General features: G+C 40.6%; 1 protein-coding gene across 1 annotated transcript; it reads left to right on the forward strand.

The window, feature by feature from the left end:
* Positions 1-360: 360 nt before the first annotated feature.
* On the forward strand, positions 361-12,005 carry LOC310948048 (caspase-3-like). The gene is made up of 7 exons (XM_083915052.1): positions 361-394; positions 2,468-2,548; positions 4,018-4,169; positions 6,605-6,733; positions 7,228-7,403; positions 8,449-8,584; positions 11,044-12,005. Exons 2-7 carry the CDS (start codon positions 2,472-2,474, stop codon positions 11,271-11,273), a joined length of 900 nt encoding a protein of 299 aa, XP_083771178.1. The 5' UTR covers positions 361-394; positions 2,468-2,471; the 3' UTR covers positions 11,274-12,005.
* The last annotated feature ends 3,046 nt before the right edge of the window (positions 12,006-15,051 follow it).

Consider the following 15,051-nt stretch of genomic DNA (forward strand, 5'->3'; position numbering starts at 1 on the left):
AAGAAGTTGTCTTTCTGGGTAATGTTGAGTGTTTGTGGACAAACTAGTATTCTGTAAAAAGATTTTGTCTGACTGAAGCACTACGTGGTATACATATTTAGTATATTAAAAAGTAAATAAAAGGTCTATTTTCAGTTTCTAAGTTGTTTTGTACTGTGCATGTACTGATTCACCAATGGGTGGTCGTGACCCTTCTGGACCGTTTTCTAAGCCAATCAATTGCTCCCTTTGGTCAAGGTGCGCTGGGCGTTTTGTGTCTTCTCCCGCCCACACAGGGTTCGGCGTTGATGATTGGCTAAGAGCCTCAGGGTTGAACTTTCAACTATTTGACATTTCCTTGAGGTAAAAGTAAGACCTGTTCAGACGAGTTTCTATTGCCGTCTCACAAAAAAAGGTACGTTCGCTTTATAAAATGTATAAATATATATTGAAATATCATTCACGCATGAGTTTGACGGAGCTCGACTGTCATGTCTGCGGTAACCGTTAAGAGTTTACTGGTAACTTCAGGTAAACTGAGACAAATGAGCCTTCAGGTGTACTGTTAGCGTTGGATAAGTCTTTAGTTGGAGGCGGTTGTGAATTAATTCATTGTTCAAAACTTTTTGTATACGTAGGTGTTAAAACTTACAATAATATAGACTATTTTATGACATACTAAAAGTTCCGTGGGTGTTTACTTATTCGTTGGTCATTTTTTCGACAGGTCCTTGTGTAAAGTAGTAACGTTACATGAAACTAAACCGTCAATCCTCTTGTGCGTGAACGTTACACGTGAAATGCTGCATCACACTGAATGTGCCGTTGACTTCATGTGTACTGAGTCGGTGATGCGAACAACCCAATAAAAAAGACTAACCATAATGTGAACAACTTCCAGGAAGAGCGGCTCTGGGGTCAGTCTGAACCAACTCTCGCTGTTACTGGTTTTAAAAGTGGTTGTATCTTAATACAGTGTTAAAATACCTGAACCAGAAATGATGACAAAAACCCTCTAAACGTGATACGAGATTGCCATTTCATATTTAATGCTATGAGTGTGATGGGTTTATATATGAAGACAGTACTTATGTAATTACATATTTTTTAATCTATCATCTTCTAAAATTCAGCTATAGTTGTCATTTGTAGGAAGTAGGGCCGCGTGTGTGTGTGTGTGTGTGTGTGTGATACATGGGTCAGCCGCCATTATCAGCAGTCATTGGCCCATCATATACTGTATAACTGTTGGTATTGGTATGTTGTTTGATATGAAAACCTTTTGTACACAAGATATAATGCAGAAAATGATGCTTGGGGCAATTTATAAATGCTGTCATGTAGCTTTTTATTTTTATTTATTTAAATGGTCAGAAATGACTGATGCTGAACATACTGTAATATTTAGCTATTTCATTTATTGAATTATCTAGATAGTCAGCAATTAGCCTATACTGAACATATTTATTAAGCTGTTTTATATGGATTTACTCTTTATTTACGTAGTGTCCATTTCTAGATTTGGCTGACAATGTACACTGGAGATCAAAATCAGAGAACAAATTATTACACTATGTCCTGTTCAGCGAGAGTCTTCTCATAATCCTGTCCTCTTTTGCACTTTTTTTCATTTGAGGGACTTAAATTAATCTGTGTCCTGGTAAAGTTTTAATATTGTTGAAATCAAAGAGTGTGAACACCCAACCTCTCTCTGATGGCTGAGAGGGTCATCCCTTTAGCCTTTATCTGGACAACCTGCTGTCTCAGGGTTTCAGTCTCCTTAGAACAGTTTGCCATCTTGCAAAGTAACCAGGAGAGCTGCAGATAAATAGGGTGTGTTCAACAATTAAGTAAATAGTCACCAGGTGCAGATTAACATCAATAACTGGGAGGGATCTGAAAGTGTTCCCGATTTTGCTCACTGCTTTTTTTTTCTTTTTTTTTTCACAAAATCAAGGTTTTTGTTGAATTCTAAACAATAAAGAATAACATTTCAGAATAAATCAACAATAACTTGTTTCTCTAATTTTGATCTCCAGTGTATATATGAGGTATAATAATTATTAATAAAAGATGTTTATTTAGGAAAGCAGCATTCTGAATACCTTTGCAGAATCATATCAGTGCAAAATCCAAATAGAAAACCTCTATTTTCCACTCCAGCTCAGAGATTGTACCATATCCGCCGCCATATTGGTAACCTCTAAATGTTTTCCCACACAATCGGTCTTAAAACCACATATCGGTCAGTCCCTGTTTGAAAGATACAAAGAGTTACAATTTAGAGCTGCAAAGATAAAATCGAGTTGTCCTCTGTTAATTAATTGCCAACTATTTTAATAATAGATGAATGGTTTGAGTCATTTTTGAAGAAAAGAAGCCCAAATTCTGTGATTCCAGCTCATTCCAGCCTTCAGCATCATGACAATACAAGTGAATATTGTGTAAAAACCAAACTGATTTAACAAGTCAGCATTCATGCCTGAAGGAACATGGCTGATGTCCAGGACGACGGTGACGCGCAGACTGCTGGAGACACTATGGACGCCTTGGGTTGGTTTGTGAAGAGGTAATTATTGCACGCCGATGCCCTGCAGGCTCTGTCTGTTAAAACAAGATCATTACTCTCTTGCAGCCCCGCACGCTCATACAGGTCCTCTCACTTCTCTGGCTGATTAGACCTCTGCTCAGGTCGGAGGTGGGCATCACGTAAGGTCGCAGGACTCCGTGTCCCCACCCTTGCAGGTGCTACAGAGCTAACGGAAGAGCGAGGAGGATGTCAGTCGTACACAGGCTGCACACATAATAATACATAATACAGCAGAATAGTAGAAACAAGCACAGCTAAGGTGACAGACCATAATAGCAGCAGGAAGCGTCATGCAGGACTACGGCAGCAGGCACCACCACGATCAGCAGAGACCTGAGAGGCGACAAAGCACAAAGAGACAACAAAGCACAAACGATTGTGGGTGTATCGGTCTATACGGTGTGATGGGTCTTTTAAAGTGGCAAAAAAAATGTGTAGCATTTTTATGTAATATCTCAAGGTAGTTAAAGTCACCTTTTGTATATAAACTCCTAAATAGAAGTTTAAGCCTTTTTTTCTTTTTGTTATTATTATTTTTTGTCTATTATTCAGTTTGTCACAGTGTAGGCTTTAAACCATCAGTATACATTATTTCAGTAAAGTAGAAGCTCATTTTGAAACTAGAGGCCATCTTGGGATGGGATCACACCAGCTGCAACATCAGATCGGGCCAGGGATGTAAAGTGGGGCGAGTGTGGGGCAGGCCCCCTCCCTACTTTCAACCCCCCAACTCTTGCAGCACCCTTGCTCAGACCACACCCATCTTCAACCTCAACCTTCGTTTTGATCTCCACTACACAGCCGTAAAATTTCATGACTGTATTATGCACACGTATAATGCTATTGCAGCAAGTAGGTGTCTCACTTTTTGCCATGATGAGACACACACACGCACAAACAAACTCACAAGGTGAAAACAATGCCAGTGTTGGGGGCAAAGAGCTGAATTCCTACTTTCCTTCGTCCCGCTAACTCTGCATTCCAAACACGAGAACCTTTTTCTACTTGAACACATCTGATAAAGTTGGCGCAAAAGTTCTTTTTGTACCCCTTTGTTAAGAAAAAACGGAAGAATCTCAGTTGTGATAGATGTGAAATGGTGTAATGGAGAAAAAGAATATGCCACACTGATACAGTATTTTATACATACTTATAAAATACAACTGCTTTGATACATCACCTTGTATAATGAGTTATTCCAGAAATAGTCTGGACTTTTCTGTATTTGGTGTGCAGTCGGGCAGAACAGATTGCAGTTTAGCTGTTGTTAGAACGTGTGAAAAAGTGTTCATGTGTGATGTTGATAAACAAGTTCCTCAGGTTTCAAATCACTCCAATGTGTGTGTGTGTGTGTGTGTGTGTGTGTGTGTGTGTGTGTGTGTGCGTGTGTGCGTGTGTGTGTGTGCGTGTGTGCGTGCGTGCGTGCGTGCGTGCGTGCGTGCGTGTAGGCAGGATGCACAGCCCGCGGGGGACATTCACTCTGTCCCCAGCAGCCGTAGCAGGAAAACAGCAGCCTCTGACCCTTACCGTTACAACATGGACTATCCCAGCCTCGGGACCTGTCTGATTATCAACAATAAGAACTTCCACCCCAGGACAGGTAACTGCACTAAACAAGTCTCACACACACACACACAGATACACACACACTTAATTTCACAGTCACGATTAATTGATTAGTTGTCAACTATTAAATTAATCAACAAGTATTTTGATAGTCGATTAAGCTGAGTCATTTTTAAAGGAAAAAAAAAAGAACAAATTCTCTTGTTTTAGCTTCTTAAAGTCTTAAATTAAAAAATCTTAAATGTGAGTATTTCCAGGTTTCTTTTCTCCTCTATGACAGTAAACTGAAAATCTTTGAGTTGTGGACAAAACAAGACAGTGTAGGAACTCATCTTGAACGTTGTGAAGCACTGATCCACATTTTCTGAGGTTTTATAGACCAAACAACTAATGGATGAATCAAGAAAATAATTTTAAAAAAAAGAATCGCCAATGGAAACAATTGTTAGTTGCACAAATGTTCAGTAAAGGTAATAACACAGACAACTCACGGAGGAAGTGTGATGTGTTCACAGTCAGATAAAGTAGTTGCTTATCCACAGAAGACATTTAGGTATGTCACAATAGGAAAAGCAAAGGTGTAATCAATAAAATGGTTGATGGCCGAGTTTCATTTAGCTGCTTCAGCGTTAGGGTCCACTAATGCACATGCTATCACACTGTCATGACTCAGTGGTACACTTTAATATGACAGAGCCATCGTTACTGTAAAATAATACAGTAACAAACGAGAAAATGTTCCAGTACTTAACATAGTCATGCCAGATCTGCCTCCTCTGTCCTTCCTTCACTAAGTTTACCAGAAGCTCTTTTGCCATTTCATAAAAACACACAATTGGACGAGAGAGAGGTACCGGAAAAGTCAGGCCGGCTTCTAAACTCTCTGTTCTCTTGGGTCTACAGAATAAAACAACAAGATTAGCTGTCCAAAGTTTCAGAAACAGGTTACGCTGTATTAATCCCAGGCGCTGTTCAGACTGGTTTCTCAAATCCGTCCTGAGTGATCAGATCATACGTGGACAGCATTCAGAGGTGGTCCGGGACGAATCTGAGCACATTCATTTGGCAGTGTGAAAGCAATTTGTCTCCAGGCCACATTGAAGGGCCGCCAAATCAGCTGTGAGAGGAAATACGTTCTCGTTCACCGGCTTTGTCCACATCTGAGTCCCAGGCAGCTCTATGTATTTTGTATATTTGAGAGCGAATCGTGTGTTGTGGATGTTATTATCAGACTGTCTGCGATGTGTCTGTGCTTGTTCCCCTGCACATCTCCAGCTCTCTGGAGCTTTTCAAGCTTTTCAGGTCTCTGAATGCTCGGACTAACAGACTTAAGAACAGTTTTTATCCAAAAGTTGTAACAATGCTTAACACCGCAAATACCTTTACCTATGATGGTACATGATGCTCAGGGTCTCTGCAATCTACTGTTTTTTGTTTTTGTCCCCTTAAGCTGCTTGTGTGTGTGTGTGTGTGTGTGTGTGTGTGTGTGTGTGTGTGTGTGTGTGTGTGTGTGTGTGTGTGTGTGTGTCTGTGTGTGTCTGTGTGTGTCTGTGTGTGTGTGTTTTAAATGTGTCTTTTAAATGTCCAGCCTATTCTTTTTGATGCTTTTATTGTTAAATTATTTCTTCACTTTAAGGCATTGTACTGTAAATTTCCTTGTACTGGTACAATGACAATAAAGACAATTCATTCATTCAAAAAGGCAGCTCCAGTGACAACTGGTGGATGGTAATCTTATTTGTTAAGGTTAGTAAAATGAATGACAAATTCTTGAATATGTAGAATTTACAGATATTCCTGTTCTTTCTCTGTAACATCTGCCGTTGCTATTGACAAGCTAGAGCGGCTGTAAACAGATAAACACATTTAATTTCCAATCAATTCTTCACTCTGTTATTAGCTTATTTAAAAGCTTTTCTTATGTAAGAGAGAAATCAGGAAATGTTTGTTTTTTATCAGCAGAAACTTAAGTGATTCCTATAAAGATGAAAGAACGTATTTCTCTCTGCTCTTCTGCACAGTCTAGACATCTTTATTAATATGTTCATATAATGCACCTGAAAGTCCAAACGTTTTACATACAAACCGCTGTTTGAGAGAGAAAAGGTACGACCATCTGTACACAAACTGTAGGCAGCATCATGACAGGTTTCTGTAATAATGTGAGTGTAACAGCAACAAGACACAGGTGTTTATTCAAATATGCAGGCTATCTACAGTATATATAAATGGCAATTATGTACGTGCTTATTTATTGTACATACAGAGCAGGGAAGTGAAATGACATCACAAGTGGTCATTGAAGACACATATTGGAGACACATTCTGCTGCAGGTGTGAACAGATGGAGCTGAGAGCTGTGCATTTGTGATCTGATCCCTCAGGACAGAATCTTGAAACCAGGCGAAAACTCACTGGTTTACGTTGTAGCTGCTGCATTTCTTCTTGTGTTTTTGTGTGTCTCTCCAGGGATGAGTTCTCGTAACGGGACGGATGCAGATGCTGCCGCTGCCATGAAGGCCTTCTCTGAGCTGGGTTACAAGGTCCGTGTGGCCAATGATCGGTCCGTGGAACAGATGAAAGAACTGTTGTTTAATGGTAATAAAACCTACAGTTATTCGTTCATTCAAAGTTACAAAAGTTGTTGCAGAAATGCTTCCCATCCTCTCACACTGTCCTGTCACGTAGAATCCGTTTGTCAACTGTGACGTTGATTCAATGGACCATTGTTGGTGCTCAGTTATCAGGTGACGGAGCATACAGCAGCCACTAGATGGCAGCGTCTCAGTGTGGCCACTCTTTCCCAAACACACTCATTAACTTTACAAATGATTATGGGAACTGTTAATTGGTCACATGTTCTTGCAGGCTGATAAAACAACGGTATATCTGGAGTGATAATGCAAAACTTGTCGTGTGTGTGTGTGTGTGTGTGTGTGTGTGTGTGTGTGTGTGTGTGTGTGTGTGTGTGTGTGTGTGTGTGTGTGTGTGTGTGTGTGTGTGTGTGTGTGTGTGTGTGTGTGTGTGTGTGTGTGTGTGTGTGTGTGTGTGTGTGTGTGTGTGTGTGTGTGTGTGTGTGTGTGTGTGTGTAGCATCCCAGGAGGACCACAGTGATCGTGCATCATTTGCATGTGTGCTGCTGAGTCATGGAGACGAGGGGATAATATATGGCACTGATGGCCATGAAAGGTTAGAAGAACTGACGAAATACTTTAAAGGCAATCGCTGTAGGAGTCTGGTGGGGAAACCCAAGCTCTTCTTCATACAGGTCAGTTAAATATACCCACGTTGCAACACACATACTGTACAGGGCCACAGTTAGCTCCCATCGAGGACACTGATGCTCGTTGTGTTGTTTAGTTGGGTACAGTTGGGAACACTTTGTCTAAGGGTGCACTCATCAGGGCCTACTCACACTTGCCATTCACACCGTGCCTGAGCACAAATCACGGCTAAAGTCTAGTATGTTTGACCAGTGTGAGTACAAGTGTGCCGTGCCTAGACCGAGGCCGAGGCCCGGTTGAGAGAGGTGGACTTCAGTAAAGCACATTTGCACATGTACGAGCACGAGCATTGATGGCAGTCCTGAAACTATTTATATACGACTGTTCTATTTAAATCGTATCGTACTACATTTTGACAACAAAAAAACTCTTTAGGGGCGATGAAGTATAAGCAAAAAGCAAGCTGCGGCCCGGATCATTTAATGTGAGGGCCTGGGCCGCGAGGTAAGAGGGAGGGGGGGGTCATCTGAGCCAAGTGTGAGCCCGCCCTTTTGTTGTCCAACCGTTCTCGAATATTTTCATCTGACCAAAGGTGCAGTAAACACTCCACCTCCACATCATGTCCGTCACAGGGAACAGTCTCAGGACCACTGTCAATGTGCATGCTCATGCTCGGAAATGTGAAATCGTGCTTTACTAAAGCCCACCTCTCTCAACCGGGCCACGGCGTAGGCCTAGGCACGGCACACTTGTGCTCACACTTTTCAAGTCTAGTTACACAAACTAGACTTTAGCCATGATTTGTGCTTGGGCACGGTACGAATGGTAAGTGTGAGTGCGCCCTAAGTTTGCAAAAGAACTCTCAACAATAATATCTGCTGGTGAGCTTTGAATAATAACAACAATAATAATAAATTTCATCAAAGAAAAAGAAGAGATGAAAAATAGACATACATTTACATAAATAGAAATAAAATAAGAGAGATAGTAATAGTGATGCTAAGAAAAGTAAATCATGAATTATTTACAATTTTCAGTAAAGTAAATGTGAAGAAAAGACACATACACCATACTTTTTTCTGTTTGTAGGCGTGCCGTGGGTCAGACCTGGATGATGGAACCGATGTGGAGGCCGACAGTGTGGAGACGGACAGTGTCGACGCACAAACGTCAGAGAGGATTCCTGTGGAGGCAGATTTCCTGTATGCTTATTCCACTGCTCCAGGTAACTTCTTGAAGACTTTTTGTCCTCTTAATGGGCCTCATTTAAAAAACGGGCGCAGATCTGAGCGCAGAATTGGTCGTAGGAAAGGACCCACGTGTGATTTATGAAACATTCGTATCTGACCAATCTCAGCGTATGAATGAGCGGGCCTTGATAAATGCGGCGGCTGAGTTTGATCGTCATTAACATGTTACGCCCTTAAATATTCCTGGTTCGGAGGCCTCGCCCACTGAGGTCAAACATGGAGAGGAGAAACACTGTTAAAAAAAGAAACTTTTCCGACACAGAGATCGGCATCCTGACATCCGACATGGAGCAAAATAAAGATGTGCTATTTGGCAGTCTTAAGAGTGGAATAAAAGGGACCCATAAAAACGCTGTATGGAAAAGAATAACGGAGGCAGTCAACCCGAAGCAGCGCTCCACTGAGACCCGAGTGCGCCTGTGCGCACTGTTGGACAGGTGTTGTGCCATATTCAGCACCCCTGCCGTGAAATGCACCCCCTCGCATTATAGGTGATCTTCTGGATCAGAAGGCTGTTGTTTCCACCTATAGGAGTAGTTTATATACACATTAACCACATTAAAAGCACACACTTTTGAACCTATGAATTGCAAGAAAAGCTGGGATTATATTTAGGAAACGCTAAATCAAATACATTCAACTTGCTCAAAAGATCCATTTCATTCATTTTATAATTATAGCTGCAGTATATTTCCACAGAACATACAAAAAGTGTTGTGTTCGCAATTATCCAAGTTTGTGTTTTTAACGTCTTTAAAATAGTTTAAAGACTTTAAGGAACCGATGCTCTGACCGTTGTGGGTTAGCTGTATATAAACTACTCCTACAGGTCAAACAACAGCCTTCTGATCCAGAATATCGACTATAATGGGAGGGGGTGCATTTCACGGCAGGGGTGCTGAATACGGCACAACACCGGCACTCTTGCTCTGTAGCGCGGTTTGCCAGCGGGGTTATTAGGTATTCTGTTAGAGGATACCTTTGTCACCTAGAAGAACCATACCAAGATGTTAATCATCTGATACCTTGTTTGATTTAATGCAATTTATCGAGGGTAGCCACGAACCGAGGAGATGACTTTGGCTCTGCAGTGCATCTTGCTGCAGCCGCGCACCAACACATCCATTCATTCATTCAATGTCGAGGTTGCGGGGGGCTGGAGCCGAGCTGTTTTGATATTTAAAAGAATCATGTGTGTTTGATCGTAGCTCCCGCTCACATCCAAATTGATAAATGCCGACGTTTGCCAGGAAATGGTCGTACACACGTTTTTCTGCCGTACGTTCGTTTGATAAATGAGGGCCAATGTCTCTGCCCTTTCAAAAAAAGGTGTTGTATTCATCAAAGGTATAGTTCGAATATTTTGTAGGAGTTTCGTATCCACAGCTAGTGTGTGTACCTTCAGTAGATGACGGTTAGCACGCCGCCAGTTTGGAGAAGCAGACAGGAGTACTGACACAGGAGCTGCTGTGAACTAGCCTGGGTATACTCATGCTGCCTTGTGCGCGATGTCATTTCGCCCTGCTCGGCAGCCTGGAGTCCATGGATCTGATTTTTGCCTCAGCGAGGGAACCAATCACAGAACGGGGAGGGACGGCAAGGCAAAGACGACGTCTATGCGACACACCGAAGCTTGTATTGTAACCTGCTGCTCAACATACGTCATCTGGTATAATTGATACGACTGGCTATAAGCTACGTACAGACACATTTGATAGCCATTCCTAGCGGCTCTGGGTATTCGTTAACCACACCTCAAATACAGGAAAATAAATGGGTGGTTCCCGGACCAAATCTTCTTGAGAGTTGGTCACTTTAGCCAGGCTAGCTGTGAACAGGGGCAGCAGCAAAACATACTTTAGCCACCTTACACCTTTCCTTTGGCACTACATTTTCTCAGCGTATCCCTACACAACTGTGCCATGCACTGTACTCGGTCACAGACCAGCTGTATTAGTCAGAATTACTGCGGTTTATGCATAAACAAATGCAAGAAAATAAAAATGACTTAATATAACAGCCTCGACAAAATGCTCTTCACTGTGGGGACAGTAGGATCCCTTTATGAGCCTGATACAGAAGAAGAACTTTGGCGGAGGGAGGCTTCCCCCGTCCACAGCAGTACATTGCTTATATTGTGCGTCTCTCCTCTCGTCTGCTTCTCTAAACCGGCAGAAGCAGAGTTTAAATGAGCCGAACCATGCATTTAAATGACACATGGACAAATGTCTGAAATCTGAATTTCAAAAAAAATGATGACTATCACGATGATGAGAAACTTTCTCGAAATAGCAACTTATTTTTTATAATATGTCATTATTTAGAGAAACTTTCCCATTATAATGACCTACTATCTTTTTTCTATTACTGGTGGAAATGGGCTTCCATAAAATGGTAACACACTGTGTGCACTTTGTTATAAATTGTCCCGTAGGCTACTACTCGTGGAGAAACACAGCCAACGGTTCCTGGTTCATGCAGGCGTTGTGTGAGATGCTGAAGCGTTTCGGTGGAGAGCTTGAGCTGATGCAGATCATGACTCGAGTCAACCGTAAGGTGGCGCTGCACTTTGAGTCTGCCTCCAATCTACCTGGATTTAGTCGCAAGAAGCAGATCCCCTGCATCGTCTCAATGCTGACCAAAGACTGCTTCTTTCCTCATTAGATTAAGATTCACTCTTTTTTTTTAAACCTATAAACGCCACTTACCTGTGGGAAATGGAGTCAAAGGGGGACTCTGCTGGTATTCCCTAAATCTATTTTTACCTTCAAATGTGATTTCTTGCAGTGCATTGTGTAGTTCGTGTAAAGCCAGTTAATATCAGTTTTAGTGCACCATTTGTCACCATCAGTGAGGCTTATGTTGAGCCTGAACTATATTTTATGATGTGTTTTTATTGTTTGGTCTTTTACATAAAGCAGTTTTAATTGCATGTTGCATGATCATCATGTGTTGCAGAGAATATAATAAAAGGTGTTGGGACCATTTTCAAAAAGACACAAACATTAGCAGAAGTGTGGGAATGTGGACTTATGATTATGTTTATGACTACATAAACATAATACTGTATGTTTAAAGGATAAACAAGGAGTTTACCACTTACAGTGTGTCTGCTTTTATCAGTTTTTGAATGCAATAAATTCACAAGCACAAACCATAAAATTAAAACGCAAGCCCAAATGGCTACGGTTCTCCTTGATCGGTAAGATCACTTTCATCTTTACTTAGCTGTAACGCTGTAATGGTAAGGCTACTGGGCCAGATCTGACCAACCTGGCAACCCAGCTGCTGGAATTACGCTTTGTTGTTGCAACTATGATCTTCAGACACTAGATGGCGGTGTTCTCCTCACTCTCCATATTCAACCTTTAATGTAGATGTAGCTGTGATGTTTGTTAATCCACCTAAACACAATAATAATGTGAATAATAAATACTCTAAATGGGCATACTGTAGAATATCTAGAATGATTCTTTCATTTTTCTGCTGCTCGTGGATTTACTGCAGGTGTTTTTGTGTAACTACATTACATCTGGGGATGTTTTTATACCTTTAACTGGGAGTGATAATATATATGTACGTATTTTTATATATATAAAGGCAAATACAATACTGTAGTCACCCAGTAGTGACATGCTGTTACATTGTTCAAACACAAAACTAAAAGTTTATTTCCATTGTGGTCTTCGTTACAATGGTAAGATATCGAATCTTCAGGACTAAATGCTGAGTATGCAATGGGACATTTTCAGAGCAGAAAACATGTTTTGCAGGCACTTAAATGATATTTTGTAGGGGAATCATTATCACTTAATGTATAAATGAATGTAACTTCATACCTTGCCTGTTTGCCTGCACACCTCACTCAACCTGTCAGTGTTAGTTTGCTCTGATTCACTCTCTGATAGGCTCTTTTGGCTCCAATCCCATCGCTCTATAGGATTATGAGTCACTAGGGAAATCGGGAAGCACTGGGGGAAAAGTAGCTGCTGGATCAAGGTTTTATGGAGGTTATTATTGTGCACATACAGTATGTGGATAAGAGCAAATACGGTTTAATCAAACGAGAGAATTATTTGCATAACAAAACATTTTTTTAAGTTTGCAAAAAGTATTTTTCCGCATCTGGAATGTCCTATTGCAAACTCTGGACTTTTGACACACATATAACTCCATACGAGCTAGTATTAAAAAAAAAAAAAACATTCACAACAAACAAACTAAACTTATAATTTACTACTTGACAACCGGTTCTTTACCAAATGCGTTAAAACCCCTGTCGGTCTGCTGTAGCTTCACATCCTGGAAGCAGTGAGAAAAAGTGTCTTTTTGTCCGTGGAACTCCTGAATCTAAAAGTTTAACATCTAAACCTGTAAATGTGTACAGAGAGAGTTCAGATACAACCGTCATGAGCTTAATTTGACCCATCTGAAGCTTATTTGTAGTGATTTGTACCAGAAGATGGCAGCATATTCAAAGTGGCATTAAGGGAAGGAATTAACACTATCTTGCATGGCTACTTTCCTTGCCAAGTATTTACTCTATTGACAAATGAGCATATCTAGTGGGTTACTATTCAAAGACACTGCACGTGAAAAATACAACAGTTCGACACAGCCTCTTGTATTTTCTCATCATTTTTGTGTACCATGTTCTTAAATATCAACACACTAGAGTTTCCTGTCTCAATCGAAATGGATAAAGGCAGCATGACTGTTATCGAGCCTGCTGTGTGCTTTGTTTTGGGATATTGTTAAAAAAAACAACAGTTTATATGAATGATCCATGGCTTGTGAGGATTATTTTAGAAGTTAGTGAAACATGCAACCACTAGAGGAAGCTCGACAAACAGTTAATGTAGTTCTGAGGGCCTTTAATGAATCAGCAGTCCTTTGGCACCCTATTCCAGGAACTGAAAGTGTGTGTGTGTGTGTGTGTGTGTGTGTGTGTGTGTGTGTGTGTGTGTGTGTGTGTGTGTGTGTGTGTGTGTGTGTGTGTGTGTGTGTGTGTGTGTGTGTGTGTGTGTGTGTGTGTGTGTGTGTGTGTGTGTGTGTGAGAGAGAGATTATAACCCTCCAGGGGACTGTGACCTGACAGTATGGCTGTTCTAACTGCCTCCTCCTGACCTATGTTATATATAGATATATACATAATCGTGCTTTTCAAACATCATATTTTCTGTTTCTGTATTTTAAAAAAAAACAGCTTCTCTTTGGTGTAAACAGAAAGTGCCGTGTACGGAAAAAAATTCCATGGTCATAACTTCATCTGAAAATGTACGCCTGCATGTTTGAATAGCTATTCATACATTATGTGTGTTTATAGTAAAGTGCACACAGTAAAACAAATAAAGCCCTTCATAATATTAGTCAGGATATAAATTCAAAAGCTGAAATAAATCAATATAATGATACTTTATTTTTAAGGAGAATACTTTAAATGAATACATTCATTCCATTGTATTATATTGCCAATATCAATATCTAAAGATACAATAGATCTTTTATGCAAACATTTTCATCAGAAACTGAAACTTTATAAAAAAGAAAAGAAAGAAAAAATGTTGCATTTCATGTAAAATGCACGTTGGACCTTTTTCTGAACACACATTTTGAATGAAGCCTTTTGGACATGAGTTCAGCGCAGGCAAATATAATCTGCACTTTCCAAATAACTGCAGCTGCACACACACACACACACACACACACACACACACACACACACACACACACACATACACACACACACACACACACTTGCTTAAAGTTTCTTGTTTCGTTTCCACCATCAGCCGTGCAGGAAGGGGGGGTATGGTTAGAGGAGATAGAGGAAGTGAAAATGAAATCCAGCTCAAAGATCGTCTATGTCTGCGAACAACACGATTCAACAGTGGGCGGTAGTTTTCCCCATGTGCTTCCCTGCAGTTCAACTTTGACTACATATTTTGAATGGAAGGCCTTTATTATATTTGACCAAATATAATATCAATTATGTTTGCATTACCGGTGGCGTAGACAAGCTTCAAGGTGCATGGGGAAGAATAATAAAAGTGAAAATGCAGTAAAGGTTGAATCTGTAGAATCTTTATTAAAGGTGAAGCCTGTGAATGTTCTCATTTGTCCGGGTCACCGTTATCCCCAAAGCATCAGTCAAAATCTATGGATTTTATTCAAAAAATAACACAGCAATATAGTTTAAAGGGGTGTCCAAATAAAGTATTGCTTTTCCCTAAAATATATATTTAGTCTGAATTAATATTTTAAAACATTTTGAGAGGTTTGACAATGACTTTCTGTCCCGTTCTGTTTCCATTGTAGCAGCCAATAGTGTTGGGCGTTGCTGGTTGCCAGGGTTGTCTGTTGTTGGGTGCAGCTACTGTAGGCTGGCACCGGGTGAAATGGAGTTTGCCAATCCTGCAGCTGCTTATTCGTCAGTTCAAAAC

The sequence above is a fragment of the Echiichthys vipera genome, assembly GCF_963691815.1.
Source record: "Echiichthys vipera genome assembly, chromosome: 6".
In the NCBI taxonomy this organism is placed as follows: domain Eukaryota; kingdom Metazoa; phylum Chordata; class Actinopteri; order Perciformes; family Trachinidae; genus Echiichthys; species Echiichthys vipera.

Excerpts from the sequence above, each read along its gene's own strand:
- LOC310948048 (XM_083915052.1), top strand. The coding sequence starts at position 2,472 with ATGGCTGATGTCCAGGACGACGGTGACGCGCAGACTGCTGGAGACACT. Across the intron at positions 4,170-6,604 it reads GAACTTCCACCCCAGGACAG|GGATGAGTTCTCGTAACGGG; the intron begins GTAACTGCACTA and ends GTGTCTCTCCAG. Across the intron at positions 7,404-8,448 it reads CCAAGCTCTTCTTCATACAG|GCGTGCCGTGGGTCAGACCT; the intron begins GTCAGTTAAATA and ends TTCTGTTTGTAG.